The 22,508-nt window shown below is 36.0% G+C and overlaps 4 protein-coding genes across 8 annotated transcripts; 3 read left to right on the forward strand and 1 right to left on the reverse strand.

Annotated features, from left to right (window-relative positions):
* On the forward strand, window positions 318-10,131 carry LOC107604710 (E3 ubiquitin-protein ligase At4g11680). 2 transcript variants are annotated; one of them, XM_021104674.1, is made up of 6 exons: window positions 318-1,070; window positions 2,278-2,397; window positions 2,627-2,939; window positions 3,509-3,715; window positions 4,733-4,737; window positions 10,102-10,131. In XM_021104674.1, exons 1-4 carry the CDS (start codon window positions 634-636, stop codon window positions 3,668-3,670), a joined length of 1,032 nt encoding a protein of 343 aa, XP_020960333.1. In that variant the 5' UTR covers window positions 318-633; the 3' UTR covers window positions 3,671-3,715; window positions 4,733-4,737; window positions 10,102-10,131. The 2 variants fall into 2 exon arrangements, with proteins under 2 accessions (XP_020960333.1, XP_016161847.1); XM_016306361.2 differs by having other exon boundaries at window positions 320-1,070; window positions 2,627-2,921; window positions 10,102-10,118.
* Window positions 4,542-6,331, forward strand: LOC107647131 (probable LRR receptor-like serine/threonine-protein kinase At3g47570). The gene is made up of 3 exons (XM_021105593.1): window positions 4,542-4,573; window positions 4,686-5,287; window positions 5,561-6,331. Exons 1-3 carry the CDS (start codon window positions 4,542-4,544, stop codon window positions 5,938-5,940), a joined length of 1,014 nt encoding a protein of 337 aa, XP_020961252.1. The 3' UTR covers window positions 5,941-6,331.
* Window positions 14,668-17,932, forward strand: LOC107604709 (protein ROOT PRIMORDIUM DEFECTIVE 1). 4 transcript variants are annotated; one of them, XM_021104676.1, is made up of 4 exons: window positions 14,668-14,923; window positions 15,559-17,049; window positions 17,220-17,344; window positions 17,471-17,932. In XM_021104676.1, the coding sequence occupies exon 2, from the start codon at window positions 15,668-15,670 to the stop codon at window positions 16,919-16,921; it is 1,254 nt and encodes a 417-aa protein (XP_020960335.1). In that variant the 5' UTR covers window positions 14,668-14,923; window positions 15,559-15,667; the 3' UTR covers window positions 16,922-17,049; window positions 17,220-17,344; window positions 17,471-17,932. The 4 variants fall into 4 exon arrangements, with proteins under 4 accessions (XP_020960335.1, XP_016161842.1, XP_016161843.1 ...); XM_016306356.2 differs by having other exon boundaries at window positions 14,668-14,893; XM_016306357.2 differs by having other exon boundaries at window positions 14,668-14,893; window positions 17,507-17,932.
* LOC107648318 (putative ankyrin repeat protein RF_0381) lies at window positions 18,393-20,338 on the reverse strand. The gene is made up of 2 exons (XM_016352233.2): window positions 19,682-20,338; window positions 18,393-19,071 (listed from the first exon to the last, which is right to left on the reverse strand). The coding sequence occupies exons 1-2, from the start codon at window positions 19,824-19,826 to the stop codon at window positions 18,419-18,421; spliced, it is 798 nt and encodes a 265-aa protein (XP_016207719.2). The 5' UTR covers window positions 19,827-20,338; the 3' UTR covers window positions 18,393-18,418.

The raw sequence follows: 22,508 nt of genomic DNA on the forward strand, positions 1-22,508 counted from the left end.
AAATTACTAAAAACTAAAATTAGGCCAAATTTATCAACAATTTAGACTTAATATTGAGGCCAAGTTGAGGACAACAAATCTTATTATAAGCGTAGTCCTGTTTTCCTTCCTAATTCCGTGGTAGTGTAGTGAAATTAATTAGAAACCGTCGTGATTTTACTTGATTATTTATTTATTTTATATTATTTTTTTTTTAAATCATCAAGATTTTTAACAAGTTTTAAATTACTAAAATTAGGCCAAATTTATCAACAATTTAGACTTAATATTGAGGCCAAGTTGAGGACAACAAATCTTATTATAAGCGTAGTCCTGTTTTCCTTCCTAATTCCGTGGTAGTGTAGTGAAATTAATTAGAATAAGAAAACCGTCGTAGTCAGGATGCGACATCGTTTAACCCGCTTCGTGTAAAGTGCTACCACCAACAACACCACCACACAACGCACGCCCTCGCTGAAATTCTGTTTGTGCCTTCACCAGAATCATCACCCCCCTTTACTACTCTTTTAACTCATTACTCTCTAGTTTCCACCATCACCACCCACTCCTTTCTAGTACTAACGCTTTTCCTTCTTTTTCTATTCAAACTCTCTCCACAAACACAAACGCACCCTCACCCTTTCTCTCTCTAACATGGACCACCAGTACCGCCACGTCATCAGTGCCGGAGCCAGCGATCCCATGCTCCGGACCTCCACTCTACGCACCACCACCTTCTCCTTCCCCCTAGCTCGCTACACCACCCGCCTCATCGCAGCCGACCGCCGCCGCATGCTCCTCGCCGACTGCGCTGACCGCCGATCCGACGACGGCCTCGACGCTTCCGACGATGACGATGGCGGAGGATGCGCGTACTCCAGGCCCGTCCTCGTGTTGGACTTGGTGTGGAACCTGGCTTTCGTCGTCGTGGCTGCCGGCGTGCTCCTCTCCACGCTCCGGGAGCGGCCAGCGACGCCGCTGAGGCTGTGGCTCTGTGGCTACGCGTTCGAGTGCGTGCTCCATATTTGCTTCGTGTTCTTCGAGTATCGCAGGAGAATCGGGGATCCTTCGCTGTCTCAGAGTCCGTACAGGTAACTCTATTGAATTGATAGATACTAAGATTAGGTTTTTATTTTTCTGGCTATGGTGAAATTTTTAGTTAATTGATATTTAATTATTTACTCAGTTATTTTTCAATGGATTTTTTAAATTTAAAAAAAAAAGAGAGAGAGAAAAATCCTGGTTAGATATTAAAGTTTGAATCTTTGGCTGCATGTTAGAGGAAGCTGATATTTCTTAAACGAGAGGGGATAGGGTGGATGATTAAGGAGAATATTTTAACCTTTAATTTGTGTGTGATGATTATCATTTTAGTGATCACTGAGAGTTATGTCTTGGTTTTATTTAGAAATTCTAGGTATTCAATCTCCTCTACTACGCAGTTTATACTTTATTGGCCTTGAATTCAAATGTGCTATCAGGTCGTGCAATTTTGTTATTTAAACTATTAATTGGTCTAAAAATGACACAGTAACCATTTTTTTAAGCTGATGATGAATTTGAAAGTACACAGTTAGTTATTCCGTTTTGCATGGATTAACATATTTGTAACTGGCTTAAACAGTATAATAGGTTAGCTTATTTTGTTAAAGTTCGTTTTTTCTAGTCACACTTTATACCAAAGCTTACTACTTGAATGCATAGTCTGTTAATCTTCAATTCAGTAATCGATTATGTATAATGTATGTACTATGATGAGGAGGTGCTCTGTGGTGTTGTTAGCCATTAGACATTTGATGACATACGATAGTTATGATGAGGATTTAGATCAAAGTATCAGTTGAATTGCAATCATGTATCTAAGTCAGAGCAATGCCACCAGGGTATCGTTATATTAGCGAGGTTTAATGTTTAGTCATATCTACGATGGTAGTTACCTACTAGAATTGCATAATTATTGTGTATTTAAAGGGCTGACTGTCCATGAAGCTTACTTCTGTTTTAACTGTCATTGCAAAATTCTGGAAAAAGAATGAGATGTTGAGTGCTTATTTTAATGTGGATTGTTTGTAAGAATGAAAATGTGGATAGCTCTTGCAAGGTTTCTTTTCTGTAGAATACCCTCATCACCTTCACCAGTTTACATTGTCTTATTTATGTGTTGGGGACTGATGTTCAAAGTGTTATATGGGAAGAAGAATGGTTTTCTATATCCATGTGTGCAGTATGCTTGCCTTTCTATTCCTTTACACTGGCAGATAATTGAATTTGCATTCTACTGTTATTTATTGCTTTCAGCATCCTGAAGAGGTTAGAGCCGGTGAACACTCTGGCATCATCTGTCTGGTGGGTGTTTGGATTTTATTGGATTGTTGTGGGCGGCCAAGCACTACTGGAAGATTCTCCGCAACTTTACTGGTAAGAATAGTTTGAATGTAGACATGATTTATAACAAAACAATATAGCGGATCCTAATTCATATAGTCAACTTCGTTTAATTGGACAAGGTTTAGTTGTATATTTATCACTACTCTAAAAAGTCTGTTCTTTGTTGCTTCATCTTCTAACATAGGTTGATTAGTGTCATCCTTACATAATTTATTGGAAGCTTGGAATACTCAATGGTGTATTTATCACATTGTTGCAGGTTAACAGTGGTGTTTCTAGCCTTTGATGTATTTTTTATTATCTTTTGCATTGGGATGGCATGTATAATTTTCTTTGCCCTCTTTTGCCTTATCCCAATAATAGCATTAGCTTATGCTATAAGAATCAGGGAAGGTGCATCAGAAGAGGATATTAGGTCACTTCCTAAGTATAGGTTTGGCCAATCAAATTTGTTAGTGTTGGTTGATGACAAGAAGAAGCAAATTGTAAAAGCAGAATCGGATTCATACAATGAAAATCATATCAGTGAACTTTTTCTCGAACCAGATGATTCTGTGAGTACATCTTTTCAGATCTCTCATTCAGTCATTCTCTAGTGTTAATATCATTTTATAATCTTATTAGTTGTAACTATGTCCCTTCATGTCAAATTTCTTCCCTTTGGGCAACCTTATTTACTTTGTTATGTCATTTTGGTATCTTTTCTGATATATCCTTTGTTACCCATTTCCATTCCATGATTCTTTGTCTGGTGGATTTGGCTTGTCCATGCTTTAGTTATTCAAAAGAAACTGAGCTTTAGTTGTATCAATTTTTACTTGACAAACTGTTGAAATCTATACTTGGATTGGTCTGGTTTTAAACATGGCTTGTCAAAATTATATAATGCGATGATGTTCTTTTGCTACCCTAACTGTTCATTGATCGTTATTTTGGCCCTAGATAGGTGTTATTTTATCCTTGATTTGTACCTAATATGATTGTGATTATCACTGATTTATTATTCAATCTCACAGTGTTATACTGTTTCTTCTGGGTTTATTTTAAACCCCCTGAAAATTGCTTATTATGTTTTGTTACTTCACATAGTTACAAATCACATGATGACCAGAGAACTAAACTTCTACTGATAATATTGTAGGAATGCTGCATCTGCCTATCCCCCTATGTTGATGGAGCAGAACTGTATCGCCTCCCCTGTACCCATCATTTCCACTGTGGATGCATCAGCCGCTGGCTCCGGACAAAAGCAACTTGCCCGCTCTGCAAATTCAATATCCTTAGAGGCGATACGTTAGTCTAACTCCTTGAAAATAAAAGATTGGAGGAGAAACATAGGTTGCATGAAGTTGATCTCCGGTACTCATGGTGGTCCTTCCGGTGAATTTCGTCCAGCTGGCAACCGGAAAGCTGACCTGGTGTCGTTGGTGACACGTTAGCAGCGCAACGGCTAGCTGACGTGGCGCAGTAAACATTTTGGACTCAATTTGGTCCCTAATTTTAGGTTAAAAACCTAACCCCCAATTGACTCTCCTCTCCTTTCTTCTCCATCGCACTCTCTTCAATATTTGAGTCTTGGCAACAACCGTCTGCAGGGAACCATCATTAGCAAAATCTGCAAAATCAAGCAGCTGAGTGAGTTGTACATAACTGAGAACAAGCTAATTTTCGGAGAGGTTCCAACTTGCTTTGGTAATCTTACTTCTCTAAGAAAATTTTACTTGAACTCCAACAAACTCAGTAAGGTGCCTTCTTCTCTTTGGAGCCTCAGAGACATTCTTGAGGTGAACTTGTCTGACAATGCTTTAATTCTGTCTCTTCCAATTGAAATTGGGAACTTAAAGGTTGTGACTTTCTTGGATCTATCAAAGAATATGATCTCAGGAAGCATTCCTGGGGCCATTTCTAGATTGCAAAATTTGCAAATTTTCAACTTATCACAAAATAAATTGGTAGGGGTATTCCTGATTCACTTGGCAGTTTGATAAGTTTGACAGATTTGGACTTATCTCAAAACAACTTGTTTGGCTTGATTCCAAGATCACTGGAGTCACTTCATTATCTTAAATTCATCAATCTTTCTCATAATAGTTTGAAAGGAGAGATTCCGAGTGGTAGACCTTTCAAAAATTTCACTGCTCAATCTTTCATGTTTAATAAAGCACTTTGTGAAAATGCCAGATTACAAGTCCCAGCATGCAGTAAAGTAAAGAAGAAAGGTCAAATGCAAACATATTCTTCATCAAATGCATATTGCCTATAATGGTTTCAATCATTCTGGTTGTTTTCTGTGTGTTTTTTCTTGTCAGGCGTTGAAGAAAGAATGGTGGTGATACTAATGAAGGAACATTATCAGCATTACCAGCAGCCAGAATGATTTCGTACTATGAACTATCACAGGCAACTAATGGATTTGATGAGAGTAATTTGCTTGGTAGGGGCAGTTTTGGCTCTATGTTCAAAGGTTTACTTTCAAATGGGATGCTGGTTGCTGTCAAAGTGTTTAACTTGGACTTAGAATTAGGATCAAAGAACTTCAGTGTAGAATGCGAAGCAATGCTCAATCTGCGCCATCGAAATCTCATGAAGATCATAGGTTGTTGTTCAAGTATAGATTACAAGCTTTTAGTGATGGAGTTCATGCCTAATGGGAGCCTTGAGAGATGGTTGTATTCTCATAATCATTGTTTGGACTTCTTGCAAAGGCTAAATATAATGATAAATGTGGCATCTGCATTGGAGTATCTGCATCATGGATCTTCACCTATAGTGGTTTATTGTGATGTCAAACCTTGTAATGTCTTATTGGATGAAGACATGGTTGGCCATGTCAGTGACTTTGGCATTGCCAAATTGCTTGGCGAGGGACAATCCAAAGAATATACCAAGACCATGGCTACAGTTGGCTACATTGCACCGGGTAAGTTATGCTACACCAGATTATAATTTCCCTTTTAACTTTGGTCATTTGATTATAACCATATGCTTGATTAGTAATAATTTGTAATCAAAGTTGAACTACAATGCTTCTTTAACTTTTTCTGTAGTAATTTTCATTAGTTCAGAAATTCACTTTCTGTTGCGGTGGTGGTATCTAAACATTTTGTTTCCAATTTTAGTGGCTTGTTGTCACATATACTTGTTCTATAAACAAATATTTTATTTAAAATAACGAGGGTAATTTGAGTTGCAGAGTTTGGATCCAAAGGGATTATCTCTACAAAGGGAGATGTATACAGTTTGGGGATAATGCTGATGGAAACATTCACAAGAAAGAAGCCAACAGATGACTTGTTTGTTGCAGGATTAAGCATGAAAGGTTGGATTAGTGAATCATTGTCACGAGCAATTGATCAAGTTGTGGATTCTAACTTTTTACAAGATGAAGGTCACCACCATGTTGATGACATAATAGCATCTACATCATCTATCTTGAAACCGGCCTTAAATTGTTGTGAGGATTTACCTGAAGAACGAATGAACATGACAGATATTGCTGCATCACTAAACAAAGTTAAGGCCAAGTTTTTTGAAGCTAGTGATAAGAATGTGGTTCGGTTTTGTAGAAAATGAACCACTTTGTAATATGTTTAAATGTTTAGTACATTCCCTTTCTTTGCATTTGAATTTTGGCCTCAGTAGAGTCTATATTTTTCTACATTAGGAACATAAGATGTTGCAATAAACATTATCAAAAGAGATTCAGCAAATATAACTACAGAACATTTACAGTTATTAAGCTATGGGTGATTCAGGATTGATATATAAAGATTAAAGAATATAAAGGATGATCATGGCCATTTGCTAATTTATAATATATCAGTTGTAAGAAACATTCATTGTGTCACTTCAATACCAATTTTTGTAAACTAAGAAAAGCAAATCTGCGATGTTGAGCACTGTTGACATTTGACAAACTCAAGTAATAAAAAAAACCAAAAAAAGTGGTGCCAAAGTATAAAAATTAAAAATAAACAATCAGCATCATGCATATCTACAAAATTTAAAGTAATAGTAGTTCAATATTGATCAATAGTAGTATCATAATATCTTAACTTGCCTTACTCCATAATGCACATCTCGATGATTACAATGACCTGAGACACCATAGTTATCAAAAGTAATAATCTGGAGAGGCACAAAAACCAAAACAGTAAAAACAGGGGGCTCTAAAAGAGATAACTAGAACAGAAGGTATTAGTCACCCCAAAAGATTGCATATGGTGGCACAAATAAAAGCTTAACTTACATGCCTAAAAATGGCAACAATAATACAGAAGCACAAGCTTACCATATTAATGCAGTGGCTGGTTATTTGTGCGATAGAGAAGAAAGGAGAAGAGAGTCAATTGGGGTTAGGGTTTTTAACCTAAAATTAGGGACCAAATTGAGTCCAAAATGTTTACTAAGCCACGTCAGCTAGCCGTTGCGCTGCTAACGTGTCACCAACGACGCCAGGTCAGCTTTCCAGTTGCGCCAGCTGGACGAAATTCACCGGAAGGACCACTATGAGTACCGGAGATCAACTTCAGGGACGATTTCGACAAATTTTTAAGTTCAGGGATTACTTTGAGCCTCGAGGATAACTTTAGGGACTACTTTGATGCTTACCTCTCTATTTTTGTGATACAATAGAGCGCTTTTTTTTTTGTTTTTGTGTTGGTCAAATCTAAAAAGAAAATACTAAACTATCATCCAACATCATAATTATCAGAACCGATGATCGAACCGATTAAGTTATTGAGTCATTAGTTCAACCGAAAAATCATCAGTTAAATTGATTGATCCAATTCTATGTAAATAAAAAACAAAATATAGTCAAAAATTTAAAATACATATTTTTACTAACATTTTAAAAATATTTAGCTATTCTAAAACAATATAAAACAGGAACAATAAGTATTTTGTTAATTTTACTCTATCAAAATATTAATAGATATTATATAATTATAAAAATAAAAAATAAGTGAGTTTATAATTAAAATAAAAATAAATTAAATAGAAATAAATTATTTGCTAAAAGATATCTATATGTATTTTAATTTGCACATATATTAATAACAAACAAGATAGCCTGGTGATTATGACCAAGGTTCTGAAAATCGGTTCGAACCACCGGTCGAATCAATTGAACCGTGAACCGGTATAAGAAACGAATTGCATATATCAAAACCGAAAAATTTAGAAACCGTCGTTGGACCATCGAACCAGTAAAGAATCGGTCGGTCGAACTGAACCGGGACTCGACCGGTCTTCTGGAATTTGCTCAAAATGGCGTCGTTGGTTAGAGGAACCCTAACCATTAACCAAAATGCGCAGCACCCTCTTGGCCTCTCCTCTCTCACAGCCTCACTCAGCCACTATCCTCCTTCCTCTCATTGAGCTCCCTCACTCCCTCACTTTCCTTTTTCTGGCCTCTGAACGAACACACTGAAGAACGCAGAGAAGAGAACTCGAAGGCAGCTTGGAGGAAGCCCCGAAGCAGCCCTCTCTCGTCGCCGTTCCTCAAAGTCCAGCCACCGCCACCATCCGCATTGCTACAGCTTCGGCGCAACATCACCCTTGTTCGCCGCGCATCCGCCTCTTTTTTGGCCAAGCTTCTGCCTCTGTTTTTTGGCCAACCCTTGTTCTGCCCTTTTTGGCCAACCCTTGTTCGAGCTGCTTAGCCCTCTGTTCAGTCCTCTACGCCGCGTGTTCGAGCCTCTGTTCCGCCGCCTTTCAGCCACCGTTCAGCCATTGTTCAGTCTCCGTTCAACCATTTCCGTCGTATTTTAAAGCTCCTCCCTCTCCTGTACTGTTTGAATTTCAGAACTTCTCCATCCTAGGGTGATTTTTTTTACCTTCTTCTTGTTCTTTCTTGTATTAATTATTCAGTTATTGTTTTATTTGATTGTTGTTTTCATGATTAGTATGTTTTCTAGTTCTTATTTTGTTGTTGGTTTGCTGTAGTTTAAAATTTTAATTGTTCTTGTTATTTTGATTTTCAGTTTTAATTGATCTTATTAACTTGTTAATTTGATAAATTATTATTTTGGTGTTGTTCTTTACCTTTTAATTGTTATATTGTGTTTTGCTGTTGTTGATTTAATAAATTGTTCATTAAGTGGAAGATGAAAACATGCCATGTTAAAAATGCTCCTGCCATGTTAAACCTGCCATGTTAAAACTGTTCCTATTGGTTTAGTATGGCTCAATCCCTGCTTCCAAAGAGATTCTACCACCATGCTTAGACATTCTCTCTAAGGTTGGCCCTGTGATGATTAAGGATATAAATCTTGTGACCCACTTTAGGAATTAACTTTTTAGTTTCTTTTTTAAATTTGATATTGAAATTTTATTTGTTGATGCTAGTCGTAGTAATCTGTATGCCTTTGATCCCATGACCTTTGTATTGTTGCATATTGGTAGATAGAACTTTTTAGTTTCTTTTTTAAATTGGATATCAAAATTTTGTTTATTGATGTGTGGATATATTCTTTCATATTCCTCACTAAGTCGTAGTGATCTGTATGCTTTTGATCCCATAGCCTTTGTATTGTTGCATATTGGTAGATAGAAGGTATCAAATTTTGTGACATATGGTAGTAACTAATAAGTAGAGTAGTTTATTCTTTTCTTTTCTATTATAGATATGTTGAATAGAACAATGTATATACTTTTGAAAACTACATTGTTTCTTTTGAACCAAAATTTGGGTGATTACTCTTTTCTAAATATGCAAGCAATTCTATCTAGTTGGCCATGAATGCTTTCATTTTCTTTCTAGTATTAGTTCGTGAATGACTTTGTTTTGCAAATAAAACAGTTGTGAAGTTACTGTGAAACAGTGGCATGGAATAGTCTCTCGCTCTTTCTCTAATTTATTTTCTATTTTTTCCTTTGGAAAATAACATATTACCAGGTATTTTCTTTGATTGGAATGTAGAAGATAGCACATCTTTTTATGGTTTTATTTTTTATTGTAACAAATTTTGAATAATTTTTTGTTAGTTAATCTATTTGGGACATGGAACATAGACACTCTAACAGAAAAGTCCATGGAGGTGGTGGACACCATGACAAGGAGGAAGATTAACATTATGTGCCTACAAGAAACAAAATGGGTTGGTGCGAAGGCTAGGGAGTTGGATACTTCTTACTTCAAACTTTGGTATACAGGAAATGTGAAGAATAGGAATGGGGTTGGAATAATTGTGGATAAGCAGTGGAAGAATGACGTAGTGGATGTCAAGAGGGTGGGAGATCGGATCATCTCTATCAAACTTGTGGTGGAGAGAGGTGCTTTCCATGGGATTAGCGCCTATGCACCGCAAGTGGGTTCGGACGAACAACACAAGATAAGGTTTTGGGAGGATCTAGAGAGTTTAGTTCAAGACATACCTTTGGGAGATAAGATTTTCTTAGGAGGAGATTTAAATGGCCATGTTGGTAGAGAAGTGACTGGATATGGGAGTATTCACGGAGGCCATGGTTTCGGGGTGATCAATGCCGAGGGTAAAACTATTTTGGACTTTTCCTTAACCTTTGATCTTCTCATTGCAAATACATGTTTTAAAAAGAGAGACGAACATCTTATAACCTATAAGAGTGGCATGACAAGCTCTCAAATCGACTTCTTCCTGTTGAGGAGAGTCGACCAGAAATTTTACATTAATTGTAAAATTATCCTGGGAGAGAGTTTGACAACACAACATAGGGTGCTCGTCATGGATTTCCGCGTTGGGCAAAAGTTGAGGAAAAGACATTATACGAAGAACCCAAGGACGAGGTGGTGGCGGATGAAAGGTGAGGAACAAAGAAGCTTCCTAAGACGGGTAGGAGAAGAGGCAAAGTGGGATGGAAATGGAAGTGCGAAAGAGATGTGGAGGAAAATGGCAGAAGTTATTAGAAGAACAGCAAAAAAAAGCTTTGGTGAATCTAAAGGAATAGGAACAAGAGACAAGGAGTCCTGGTGGTGGAATGCCAGTGTACAAGAAAAGATAAAGATAAAAAGGGAGTGCTTTAAAGAGTGGTCTTTATGCCTCAACGCAGATAACTAGAAAAAATATAAGGCAGCTAAGAAAGAGACAAAAGTGGCTGTAAGTGAAGCAAGAACAAGAGCATATGAGGGTCTCTACCAGTCTTTGGATACAAAAGAAGGAGAAAAAAGTATATATAGAATCGCAAAGAGCCGTGAAAGAAGAACGAGAGATTTGGATCAGGTTAAGTGCATAAAAGATAAGGATGGAGAGGTGTTGGCTCAAGAGGAGGAGATTAAGGAAAGGTGGAAGAGCTACTTCTACGAGTTATTTAATGAGGGACAGAAGACTCTTCCGAGCCTTGGTCGATTATGCACAAGGGAAGAAGATCAAAACTTTGGCTACTATCGAAGAATTCGAGACTTCGAGGTAAAAGAGGCTCTAAAGCAGATGAAAAATGGTAGGGCAGTAGGACCTGATAATATCCCGATTGAGGTTTGGAAGGGTCTTGGAGAAAAAAGGCATCAATTAGTTAACCAAGCTTTTTAATGAGATTTTAAGGTCAAAGAAGATGTCTGATGAATGAAGAAAGAGCACCTTGGTACCTATCTACAAGAATAAGGGGGATATACAAAGTTACGAAAACTATAGAGGGATCAAGCTTATGAGTCATACCATGAAGTTATGGGAAAGGGTGATAGAACGGAGGTTGAGAAAAGAGACACAAGTAACAGAGAACCAATTTGGATTCATGCTAGGCAGATCTACCACTGAAGCGGTATACCTTTTAAGAAGGATGATGGAGAGGTATCGTAGTAATAAAAGGGATCTACATATGGTGTTTATTGATTTGGAAAAAGCGTATGATAGGGTACCAAGGGAGGTCTTATGGAAGGTTTTAGAAAAGAGGAGGGTAAGGATCGCATATATTCGTGCAATTAAAGACATGTATGATGGGGCCACAACTAGTGCGAAGACTCAAGGTGGTGTGACAGAGGAATTTTTTATTGGTATAGGATTACACCAGGGATCATCCTTAAGTCCATACCTTTTTCATATTAGTCTTGGAAGTACTCACAAAGCACATCCAAGAGCCTGTGCCATGGTGCATGCTTTTTGCCGATGATATCGTCCTTATGGGAGAGTCAAGGGAAGACCTAAATAAGAAGTTGGAATTATGGAGAGAAGCTTTAGAAGTGTATGGTCTGCGTATAAGTCGTAGCAAGACGGAATATATGGAATGTAAGTTCAGTCCGAGAAGGGAAAACCCTAATATAGAGGTGAAGATTGGAGAAAATACCCTACAAAAAGTTAAAAGTTTTAGGTATCTTGGGTGCATCATACAGGATAATGGAGAGATTGAACAGGATGTAAATCATAGGATCCAAGCAGGGTGGTCAAAATGGCGGAGTGCGTCTGGTTTTATATGCGACAAAAAAGTGCCTTTAAAACTTAAAGGTAAATTCTATTGCACCGCTATAAGACCGGCTATGCTTTATGGTACGGAGTGTTGGGCGGCTAAAGGGGAGCACGAACATAAGCTGAGTGTGGCAGAGATGAAGATGTTGAGATGGATGAGTGGTCATACGTGATTGGATAAAATAAGGAATGAAGATATAAGGGAGAGAGTTGGAGTAGCACCCATTGTGGAAAAGATGGTGGAATCGCGTCTTAGGTGGTTTGGACATGTGATAAGAAGACCAATAGAACATCCAGTCAGGAGGGTGGATGAGATGGAAGATGGACAAGGGGCGAAAGGCAGAGGAAGACCTAAGAAGACCATCCATGAGGTGGTCAAACGAGATCTACATGTAAATGGTCTCTCTGTAGACATGACACATGACAGAGCACAATGGCGTCGTTTGATTCATGTAGCCGACCCCATTTAGTGGGACAAGGCTTTGTTGTTGTTGTTGTTGTTGTTGTTGTTTTGTTAGTTAATCTGGGAACCTTGCTATTAGTTATTTTATTTATTATTTTATTATAAAACGGGTATTTCAGTTGAACCACTATTGAATCGGTTGGACCAATAAACTAGTAAATTAGTAATTAGAGCGGTTTAATGACCGGTTCGATTTTCAGAACCTTGGTTATTACATCCTCCACCTCATTCAATTGCGCTTCAAGCTCTTCGATTTTTCTTTGCTGATTAATTGACGCTCTCTTTGCTTCGGCTATCTGCATACAAAGAAAACATCGTTTATGGTACTTTGTCTCTCTAAAACTAAAATTTGTTCTTTATCTTATACGGTCTAATTATCGGACCGGACCAATATAGGATCCGGTTCATTGGTTTTTTGGTCGAACTGGCCGGTCCGGTCCATTTTTAATAACTATGTGTTACACATGTTACATACCTGAACTACTATCTTTACTTGCTGAGAAAAATGCACCACATTAGTTTCTGATCCATTTTTCAATAACAGCGTGATGACATGGATTGATGACGTGGGCTGTTAGTGACACGTGTCACTCCTGATTTGGCCACGTGTAATGGTATGATAATGTGTTGACCAGTGATACATGGCATGCTAATGTGGATGATTGTGCTACGTGTCACAATGCTATTTAGCCACGTGTCGCAACAATATTCGTCCATGTGTCATCTATTATGTCATCATTATAGATGTACCAAATTAGTCCCCTCACTTTACATTAAGTGACTCATTTTAGTCCCTGAAATTGAATGTCGTGTACCAAACTAGTCCCTTCACCAGTTTTTTCTCATTTTTTTAAAAATTTAAAATTTTCAATATCTTGGATGCACTAATTTCAATTTTATTTTTTCACGGATTTTGGATTATCTAAAGTTTGAATTTCACTTTAGAGAGTAAAGTGTGATCTCTCACCATTTATTTTATAGGTGGGACCAAGAATAAATATGAGAGAGAAACCATTCAAGGATAGAAGATTATATTTTACCTTCTAAAGTACAAATTTAAAATTTAGAGGATCCAAATTCTTTTTTTACATATCGTTTAAATACAAGTGTTTTTATAAAATTTTTTAAGATTTTAGTAATTTTTTTCTATAATAATTTAACATTAGTAAATTTTGTAATATATAAGTATGTTATTATAAAAAAAAGAATTATATGATTGATTAGACACATTTTTCATAAAAAAAATGTGTTTTTAACAAGAAATTAAGAATTAAAATATATATTTTTTTCGGTTCTTATAAAATACACGTTTCCATTGTGTGTAAAATGGCTAGACTGAAGGCACTTCAAGCGCCCTCACTACCATCTCCGACCTCTTCAATCTAGACAAAAGAGGTCGGAGATGGTAGTGGGGTGCTTGAAATATCTTTATGTCAACTCTAAGACGGCGGTTACGAGTACCCACAAGAGAAAAAATATTTTATAAAAAACACTTGTATTTAAAAAATATGTGAAAAATAGAATTGAAATTAATGGATTCAAAGATATTGAGAACTTTGAATTAATAGAAAAAAAAAGGAGAAAAAAAAAGTGAAGGGACTAATTTGGTGCACGACATTCAATTTCAAGGACTAAATGAGTCATTTAACGCAAAGTGAGGGACTAATGTGGTACATCTACAATGATGACATAATGGATGACACATAGACGAATACTGTTGCGACACGTGGCCAAATAGCACTGTGACACGTGACACAATTATCCACATTAGTATGCAATGTTTTACTGGTCAACACATCATCATACCATTACACGTGGCTAACGTGGCTAAATCATGGAGTGACACGTGTCACTAACATCCTAGGTCATCAAGCCATGTTATCACATTGTTAATGAAAAATAGGTCAGGGACTAACGTGGCGCATTTTTGTCAATCTCAGAGACGGACAATTTTAGTGCACGACGCCAATCTTAGGGACCATTTTGGGGTTTAACTCTATGTTAATGTTTATATTAGATTATAATTATGTTTTATAATTTTTATTTATAATTTATTTATTATTTTATTATAAAATGATTTTTTCAGTTAAACCACAGTTAAATCGATTGAACTAATAAACTAATAAATCAGTAAATAGAGTAGTTTGATGACAAGTCCGATTTTTAGAACTTTGATTTTAATACTTGATTATTGTTATTTGAACGGAAGCTCAATAATTGATTGATCTATTTTAATGTAGATTTAATATTTAATTGTTGCTTTTATTTAATTGTTTTAATGTAAGTTTAATGTAAATTGAAATTTTTTTATTAGTTATTTTTAAAAATTGATAATTGATTACTGTTACTATGTGCTAGTAAAGATATATATTTTTTATTATTATAAATTTAATATTTGTAAATTAACTATTTTATATTTGTATTTAAATAAAATTAAGTTAATCGGTTCAACTTGTCGAATCAATAATCTAGTAATTTGACTCGTCAAGGGTTTGGTTCTGAGAACTATGCAAAGGCACAGGCAGAAGCAGGCGGCATCTCTGCTCGCTCATTCACGTCGTCGTCAGCTCCTCGTCGCTTCTGGTTCACAGCGCCGGTGTCTGTCCTTCATCTTCTCATCCTTTCACCGTCCTCTGCTCGCCAGTCCCGTCGTCATCCCGCCTCTAATTGCTACTCGCTGTGAGTGGTGAGTTCCTACTTCCCTGTCTTCACTCCAGTGAGTTTAATCTTCAGCTCTTCTTTACATAATTAATTAATTTATTAATAGTAATTAGTTGATTTAGGTTTTTAAATTCTAGATAAGTAGAATTGGTTTAAGTGGCTGATTTATTAGTTTTAAAATTTAGGTTTTTAATCAGGTAGTTTATTAGACGATTTAGTAGTTAGTTTTAAAATTTATTATTTTAATTAGGTAGTTTATTGGCTGATTTTGTAGTTAGTTTTGAAATTTAGGTTTTTCATTTGTTTGTTAATTGGTAGATTTAGTAGTTAGTTTTGATTTAGGTCTAACATTGCGTTTCTAGTAATACTCTAGAATCCATTTCTTTATGCCTCATATTCAACTCTCGCCTTACAGTCCTTTTGGATAAGGATTTTGATTTTAATTACGCCTCAAATTCATTATACCTGTGTTGCTAATGATATTCACCATCATGTTTTAAGTTTTGGCTCTGTTCCAAATTCAGGTGTTTTGCTGTTGATAAAATTTTCATTGGCACCCCAACCTAATGTCTTTTGTGACTTTTTTTTATCAATCATTAACTATATCCTCAGTTTGGTATTTTAATTCTGAGTCTGGTGAAATATGATTGCAATTCTTATTTTCTCCCACATTCATTGGGATTTTCTTAGCTATGTTGGCGACACTCGAGGGAAGGCCATCACAAGCTAAGTTCCAAAAGTAAGAAGCATCATTGCAAGCCATTGTGCTATTTCAAATTCCATCGCTTAAATAAAGGACATGAACCTGTTGTCAAGCTTCTTTAGACACCAAAACTCTCACCCTTTCACCCATTTCCTCTTTCTCCAAAGAAGATGGAAGAAACCAACAATCTCTGCACAAACCCGTTTAGAAGACAAGGCTCGAGACACTCACCTCGATAACCTTGTATCCTGCATGTCCAAGCTCAGACTCATCCTTGGAATCCACACCTTCATGTCTTCCCGGAAGCGTGGAACCTTCGTTTCCCTGCAGCTCATGTCCCGCTGGAGGAACATCCTTGGACTCAACATCCCTATTGGCTCCTTCCTCCGCAAGTACCCACACATTTTCGAGGTGTTCCTTCACCCCGTAAGGAAGAACCCGTGTTGCAGGGTCACAAGGAAGATGAAGGAGCTGGTCCTAATGGAACGTGTTGTTGTGAGGAAAAATGAGTTGGAGGTTGTGAAGAGGGTGAAGCAGCTTCTTATGATGTCAGTGAATGGCACACTTCGTGTTCATGCTTTGAGGATGATTAAAAGGGAACTTGGTTTGCCTGATGATTTCCGAGACTCAATTTTGGGAAAGCATAGTGATGACTTCAGGTTGGTTGGCTTGGAGGTTGTGGAATTGGTTTGTGAAAATGGTGAATTTGGGGTTGTTGCTGAAGTTGAGAAATGGAGAGAAAAAGAATACACTGAAAAATGGTTGAGTGAGTTTGAGACCAAGTTTGCATTCCCAATTAACCTCCCAACAGGTTTCAAGATTGAGAAAGGATTTAGAGAGAGATTGAAGAATTGGCAGAGGCTTCCTTATGCTAAGCCTTATGAGAGCAAAGAGGCCATAAGGGTTAGAAACTCGGGCGGTATTGATCGGTATGAGAAGAGAGCTGTTGCTGTTCTTCACGAGCTTTTGAGCATGACTGTCGAGAAGATGGTTCATGTTGATCATTTGGTGCATTTTCGTAGGGATTTCGCAATCGAGGTTAATCTGCGCGAGTTGTTGCTGAAGCACCCTGGGATATTCTACATATCCACAAAGGGGAAAACTCAGACTGTTATTCTTAGGGAGGTATATAGGAAGGGGAGTTTGATTGAGCCTAATCCTGTTTACACTGCTCGGAGGAACATGTTGGAGCTTGTGTTGTTGCAGCATAGGAAGACAAAACAAATGGTAGATTTTGATGAACCGAGTAAAGGGGGTAACAGTGTGGTATGTAAAGCGGATGAAGGAGTTAAAAGAGAAGGAGATTGGGTGATTCCATTCTTGGAGAGTTGTGAGAAGAGGTCATTTTAATATTATGGACTATGGAGAAAGTTGCAGAGGCCATGTGAAAGAATTTTTTTGCATGATTAGTGATTTCATGATTAATGGACCAAAATCATTCAGGCGTGGATAAGGAGGTAGTTTCTTGCTGCAAAATGGTTAGTTTTTAGTTGTATCCTAATATAAACTTTTTATTCTGCTTTTGTTATTCTGTTTGTGTGCCTATGCACTTTAAATATCCTAATGCATCTAAAAGAGATTTTAAATATAAATGGTGTAAACTCATATGATTTATAAAAGGGCACTGTGGTGTTATATTTTCGTGTAGTTGACTGCCCCTAGTGGAAAAAGGTGGTTGCTGCTGCTGCTGAGCAATGTCCTTATGGGACACTGGGAAGAAACAACTTATTATCATGAATGCTTGGTCCAGGAGCCGACCCTTCTTGCCTGAAGGTATGAGCTTATTATTCAATGTCATGTTGTCTTTAGGTCAAACTAGATTCTTATGATTGATTCAATTTTTAAAAGAGATGTTTTTACTACCTATGCTGACCCAACTGATGACTCCAATACCGCAAGGCATGCTGCCACTTACAGTTGCGGTTGCTGTTGCAGTTGTTTTGGAAATGCTGAGAATTGCAGTAAAAGGCACATGAAACGACTGCAATTGCCGCCGTGATGCGACTACATAAAGCACTGCAATGCCATACAGTTAAAGTTCAGTTCAGTTCAGTACTTCAGTTACAAGACAGGTGAATTCTCACATTAAGTAGAGTAATATTGCTTCATGATAAAAAGTTTTATGATTTGACCAATGAGAGTGGCAACTTGGTGTAAATTTGACCAATTCAAAAATAATACCCCGCGTCACTTTTTCATTTTCTTCTGATGAAATATCAAAATACCACTTCATGATAGCAATGGCCATCAAAGGATTGTATAATATTGCTGCCAGTGCCTTGTGATGAGATTAATATTTCTGTATTTTTCAGCAGCCATAATTCTACTAGTCACGCGAGCTAACATCGCTTGATCTGTTTCTAACTTTCTCTTCTCGTGGAAATTTGATTAGCTTTCGGATTCTAGTTCATAAAATGAATTTACTTTGGTGAGTTAAATCTCAAATTCGTCCCTGAAAGATATCCCGATCTTCATATTAGTCCCCGAAAGATAAAGTTAATCAAAAGAGCCCCCGAAAAATACCCAAGTTAATCACGTTTATCCTTCCGTCAATTCTCTTAGTGACTTGGCTAACGTCTGCTGACGTGTTTCGTTAGCTTCCAACGTGGAAGAGGCCAAAGTGTCATAACCGATTGCTGACAAGGTAAGTTTGGCAAAACAGTTCAAATCAGTCCCTAATTGTTTGAAACCTAATCCTAATTTCGACGATAAATATGTCGTCTTCAGCAATCAGTGGGCCATATGCCTGGGTTAGTGTTGAAATTGCTGGTTTGGGGCGACGATGGAGGCAACAAATGGAGGCCGTTGTGGTGGTGTGTTGTTCTACTACACTATGCCTCTGCCAACCTACATGTCTTCTTCTTCTTCTTCTTGGATATCATCTGAACTTTGGAGATGGCTCAACTTAACTTTTGCCCTTTTTGATTGTGATGAGTCTTCTCTTGCATCCTCTTCGTTAGCCTTCCTCTTCTCTCTATCACTATTTTCGTCATCCTCATTAGTCTCTGTCTTCTCTCCGTCACCATTTTCTTCATCGACAGCCACTGCAGGCTGTTTGGCACTTGAATTATCTTCTGATTCCAACGTGGATGCTTTTGGATCAGATTGTTCAGCTTTATTTTTGTTGCTAGATGCTCTGTTCTTGGCTGATCTTTCGAATTCCTCCAGAAATGAGCGGACTTCTTCATTGTTAGCAAGATCCAAAGGAGTCTTTCCTGCCCTTGTCTTGGCAGTAAGACTCGCCCCTTTCTTGGCCAAGTACCTAACAAGCTCTAGATGGGAACCTTGAGCTGCGTAGTGTAATGAATTCATGCCTTTGCGAGTACAAGCCTTGATGGATGCACCAGCTGCAACTAGAGCCTTAACAACTTCCAAATGCCCCTTCTGAGTGGCAAAGTGTATTGCGGCCATGTCATCCATAGCAGAAGCACCAACATTAGCCTTATTCTTGCACAGATAACTTACTATCTCTGCATGTCCAGCAAATGCTGCTAAATGAAGTCTATGGTCCAAAGCTAATTGTCAAAGGAACAAAGTGGAAATGTTATAATTTCCAAGACAAACCAAATTCATTTTACCCTATATAAAACATCCTTACTTATTTCCAATTCTTCCTAGGGTATCTTTAATTAGAGGGAAAAAATTGGGTGAAAGTTTTCTTTGATGAGCTTCATGAGTCCATGTGTAATTTTAGTCATCAAACACTTCCATGAAAAGTTTCACCCCATTTTTACTCGCCAATAAAACAACCCTACCCCATAATAACAAGTTCATAGGGCATTACACATTAAGCACATAACAAAGTACCAAATCATTTTCAGATAAAACATGCAGCACAACTCTGTTCATACAACAAAAAGATAAAAAGCATAAACAATAAGTCAACAGAGATTCCAATACAATGGTATTAGGGAAGCTAATCCACGATTCGATGCAGATAGGTCAAAAAGGAAAAGGAAGAAAATCACGGTGCAATGGATTCAATTATCATCAGGGAAGAACAAGATAAACTTCAAAGCAAACGAATTGAATGGAGAATTTACTGTGGGAACCGAACAGAGTGTTAGGGTTCCTTTAGCAATTAGTAGTGATAATAAATGAGAGGAGGATATGGTGTTCTCGAATGCTTGTCTCTGGAATTAACAGCCAAAGGGTTTGAAGTCAAAATCATCTGAACAGCGACGAGATCACCGAACCTTGCCGCCGTATGGAGCTCGTCGCTGGTGCTTCTTCTCTGTGGGTTGCCTTTACCCATCTCCACACGTTCCTCTCTTGCTGCTTCACTTCACACATTTTAAAACCAACCAACCACAAAATCTCCGTTCTGCCCACAAAACGACGCCGACATGACTATCAGGGCATTCACTTAAAACGGCGTCGTTTTTCTTCTCTGCCAGCGTGGTAGTTAACGTCACATATCAGCAGACGTTAGCCAAGTCATTAAGCGATTTGACGGAAGGACGAACTTGATTTAGTCGTGTATCTTTCAAGGACTTTTTTGATTAACTTTATCTTTCGGGGACTAATATGGAGATCGAGGTATCTTTTAGGGACGAATTTGAGTATTAACTCTTGTATAATTGTATATGTTTGTGATGTTGCTGGTACTTACAGAAATGCAGCGAAATGGATTAGACCTTGTCAAGAAGGCTCAAAACAAACGAGGAAAAGGAAATTGTGACTATGTAGTTGCAAACCCTTTCTCTCCCTCCCTTTTTTTTAAATTATTTTTTAGCATTTGAAATTGATTTGCAAGTGTAGTGCTTATGTTTGGTTTGGCAAACTTTTTATTTTTTAAAAGTTGTAATATTTATGTTTGGTAAAATTAAATTAAGGGTTTAGTACTGAAATCGTCCCTAAGGTCTGGGGGATGGTGGTGGGTTTTGTTTTTTTTTAATATTATTTTTATTAATAGTTAAGGGTAATTTGGTCCAAAAAAAATAGAAAGGGACGATTTTATAACGTTTTGTAACGTTGAGGATGATTTTAATAACAAAAAAAGGTCGGGGACGATTTTGATTTTCACGCCAGACCTTAAGGACGATTTCAGTACTTAACCCTTAAATTAAAAATGACTTTCAATAAGTATAAGTTACAATAAGTATGTTTGGTAAAATAATTTTTAAAATTTAAAAATATTATAATAGACATTAATGTAAGAATTAAATTTGGATATTAATTAATGTATGAGGTTATATTAGATTTTTGAAATTTAGATAAATACAAACGAGTTTTGAAAAGTTCTATCTTAGATGTTTTTAAAAATACTTCTATTTTTAAAATTGTAAGTACAAACAGATGATCTTTTTTATTTACTATATGCAATATAAGGAATTTAGCAATTTTTTTAAAATTTTAACTAAACTAAGTCTTAATGTTATAATGTATTCACATTTATCACCCCTGTCAGCTTCTCAAAGCAATCCAAATTTCATAAATGTGGAGGGAAAAAAGAGTATACATCAAATCACAAACTAAATTTTACTATTGCCCCATAAAAATTGATTATTTTGTCACACAATCAAAAGAAAATGGTATAATAATTAGAAAATTTAATTAATAATTTACTTAAATTATAAATGGGATTTATTATTTTAATATTTGTATGTGCAGATGTTTTCAATTAAGGTTTTTTTTATAGCTTGGAGTTTTCAATTAAGTTTCTACAATTTACAGAAAATTTTAATGATTTTCTCATAATTTGAAATATTTATAATCAAATTCCTATATTGTATCAAAATATCAAAACAGACAAAAAAAAGATTTGTCATTTGATGTAGGAATTCTATTTCAAAATTTTTAAACTATAGAACCTAAATGAAAAATATTTATGTAGCATACCATGTGATTAAGAATGTGTAAATTATAGAAACTTGATTAAAAATTTTTTACCATACAAAATTATGATTAGAAACTTTTAAAAAGAAAAATAAAATTTTATTAGATTAATTTTGTAAAATGTTAAAATTTTATTTTAATGACAATTTTCTTATACCATAAATTCTAAATTTTAAATAAGTAATAACTCAAATAATTTATGACTTGTTTGAGTAAGTTTTTACAAAAAGATTTTTTTTAAGAGATTTTTTAAAAAAGTAAAATTAATTTTATGTTTGGATATTTTATATTAAAATATCTTTTTATTTAGCAATTATGATTGGGTACAACAATATAAAATTCTTTTTTGTTTATTTATTATGTCAAAAATATTTTTTTAGATAAAAACACTTGTATTTAAACGACATATGAAAAAATATAATTGAAATTAGTGCAACTAAAGATATTGAAAATTTTGAATTTACAAAAAAAAAAAAATAGAAAAAACTAGTTAAGAGACTAATTTAGTGCACGACATTCAATTTCAAGAACTAATTAGTCACTTAATGTAAAGTCACAGACCTATTTGGTTCATTTAGAATAATGATATTGCAGATGACACATGGACGAATAATGTTGTGACACGTGGCATAAGTTGATACGTGGCCAAATAGTATTGTAACACGTAGCACAATTATCCATGCCAACATGTCACGTGTTATTAATTGATCTGTCATCATACCATTACACGTGTCCAAACCATAAAATGACATATGTCACTAGCAATCCATATCATCAAGTTCCGTCATCACACCGTTAACAGAAAATGGATCAGGAATTATTATAGTGCATTTTGTCAATCTCAGATTAATTGATGCAATTAAAATTTTAGGACGAGTACACCACGTCAATCTTAAGAACTACTTTTGAGCTTAATTCAACAATATAAAAATATTTTTTATTTATTTATTATGTTAAAAATATTTTTTTAGATATAAGATTTTTTTAAAAATTAAAAATTTTAGTTTTTTTAATATTTTTTATTTTTTTAGTACTTTTATTTTTTTATTAAAATTTACTAAATACACTAAAAAATTAAAAATATTAAAAATATTCTTTT

Source organism: Arachis ipaensis, chromosome B06 (assembly GCF_000816755.2).
Source record: "Arachis ipaensis cultivar K30076 chromosome B06, Araip1.1, whole genome shotgun sequence".
NCBI lineage: Eukaryota > Viridiplantae > Streptophyta > Magnoliopsida > Fabales > Fabaceae > Arachis > Arachis ipaensis.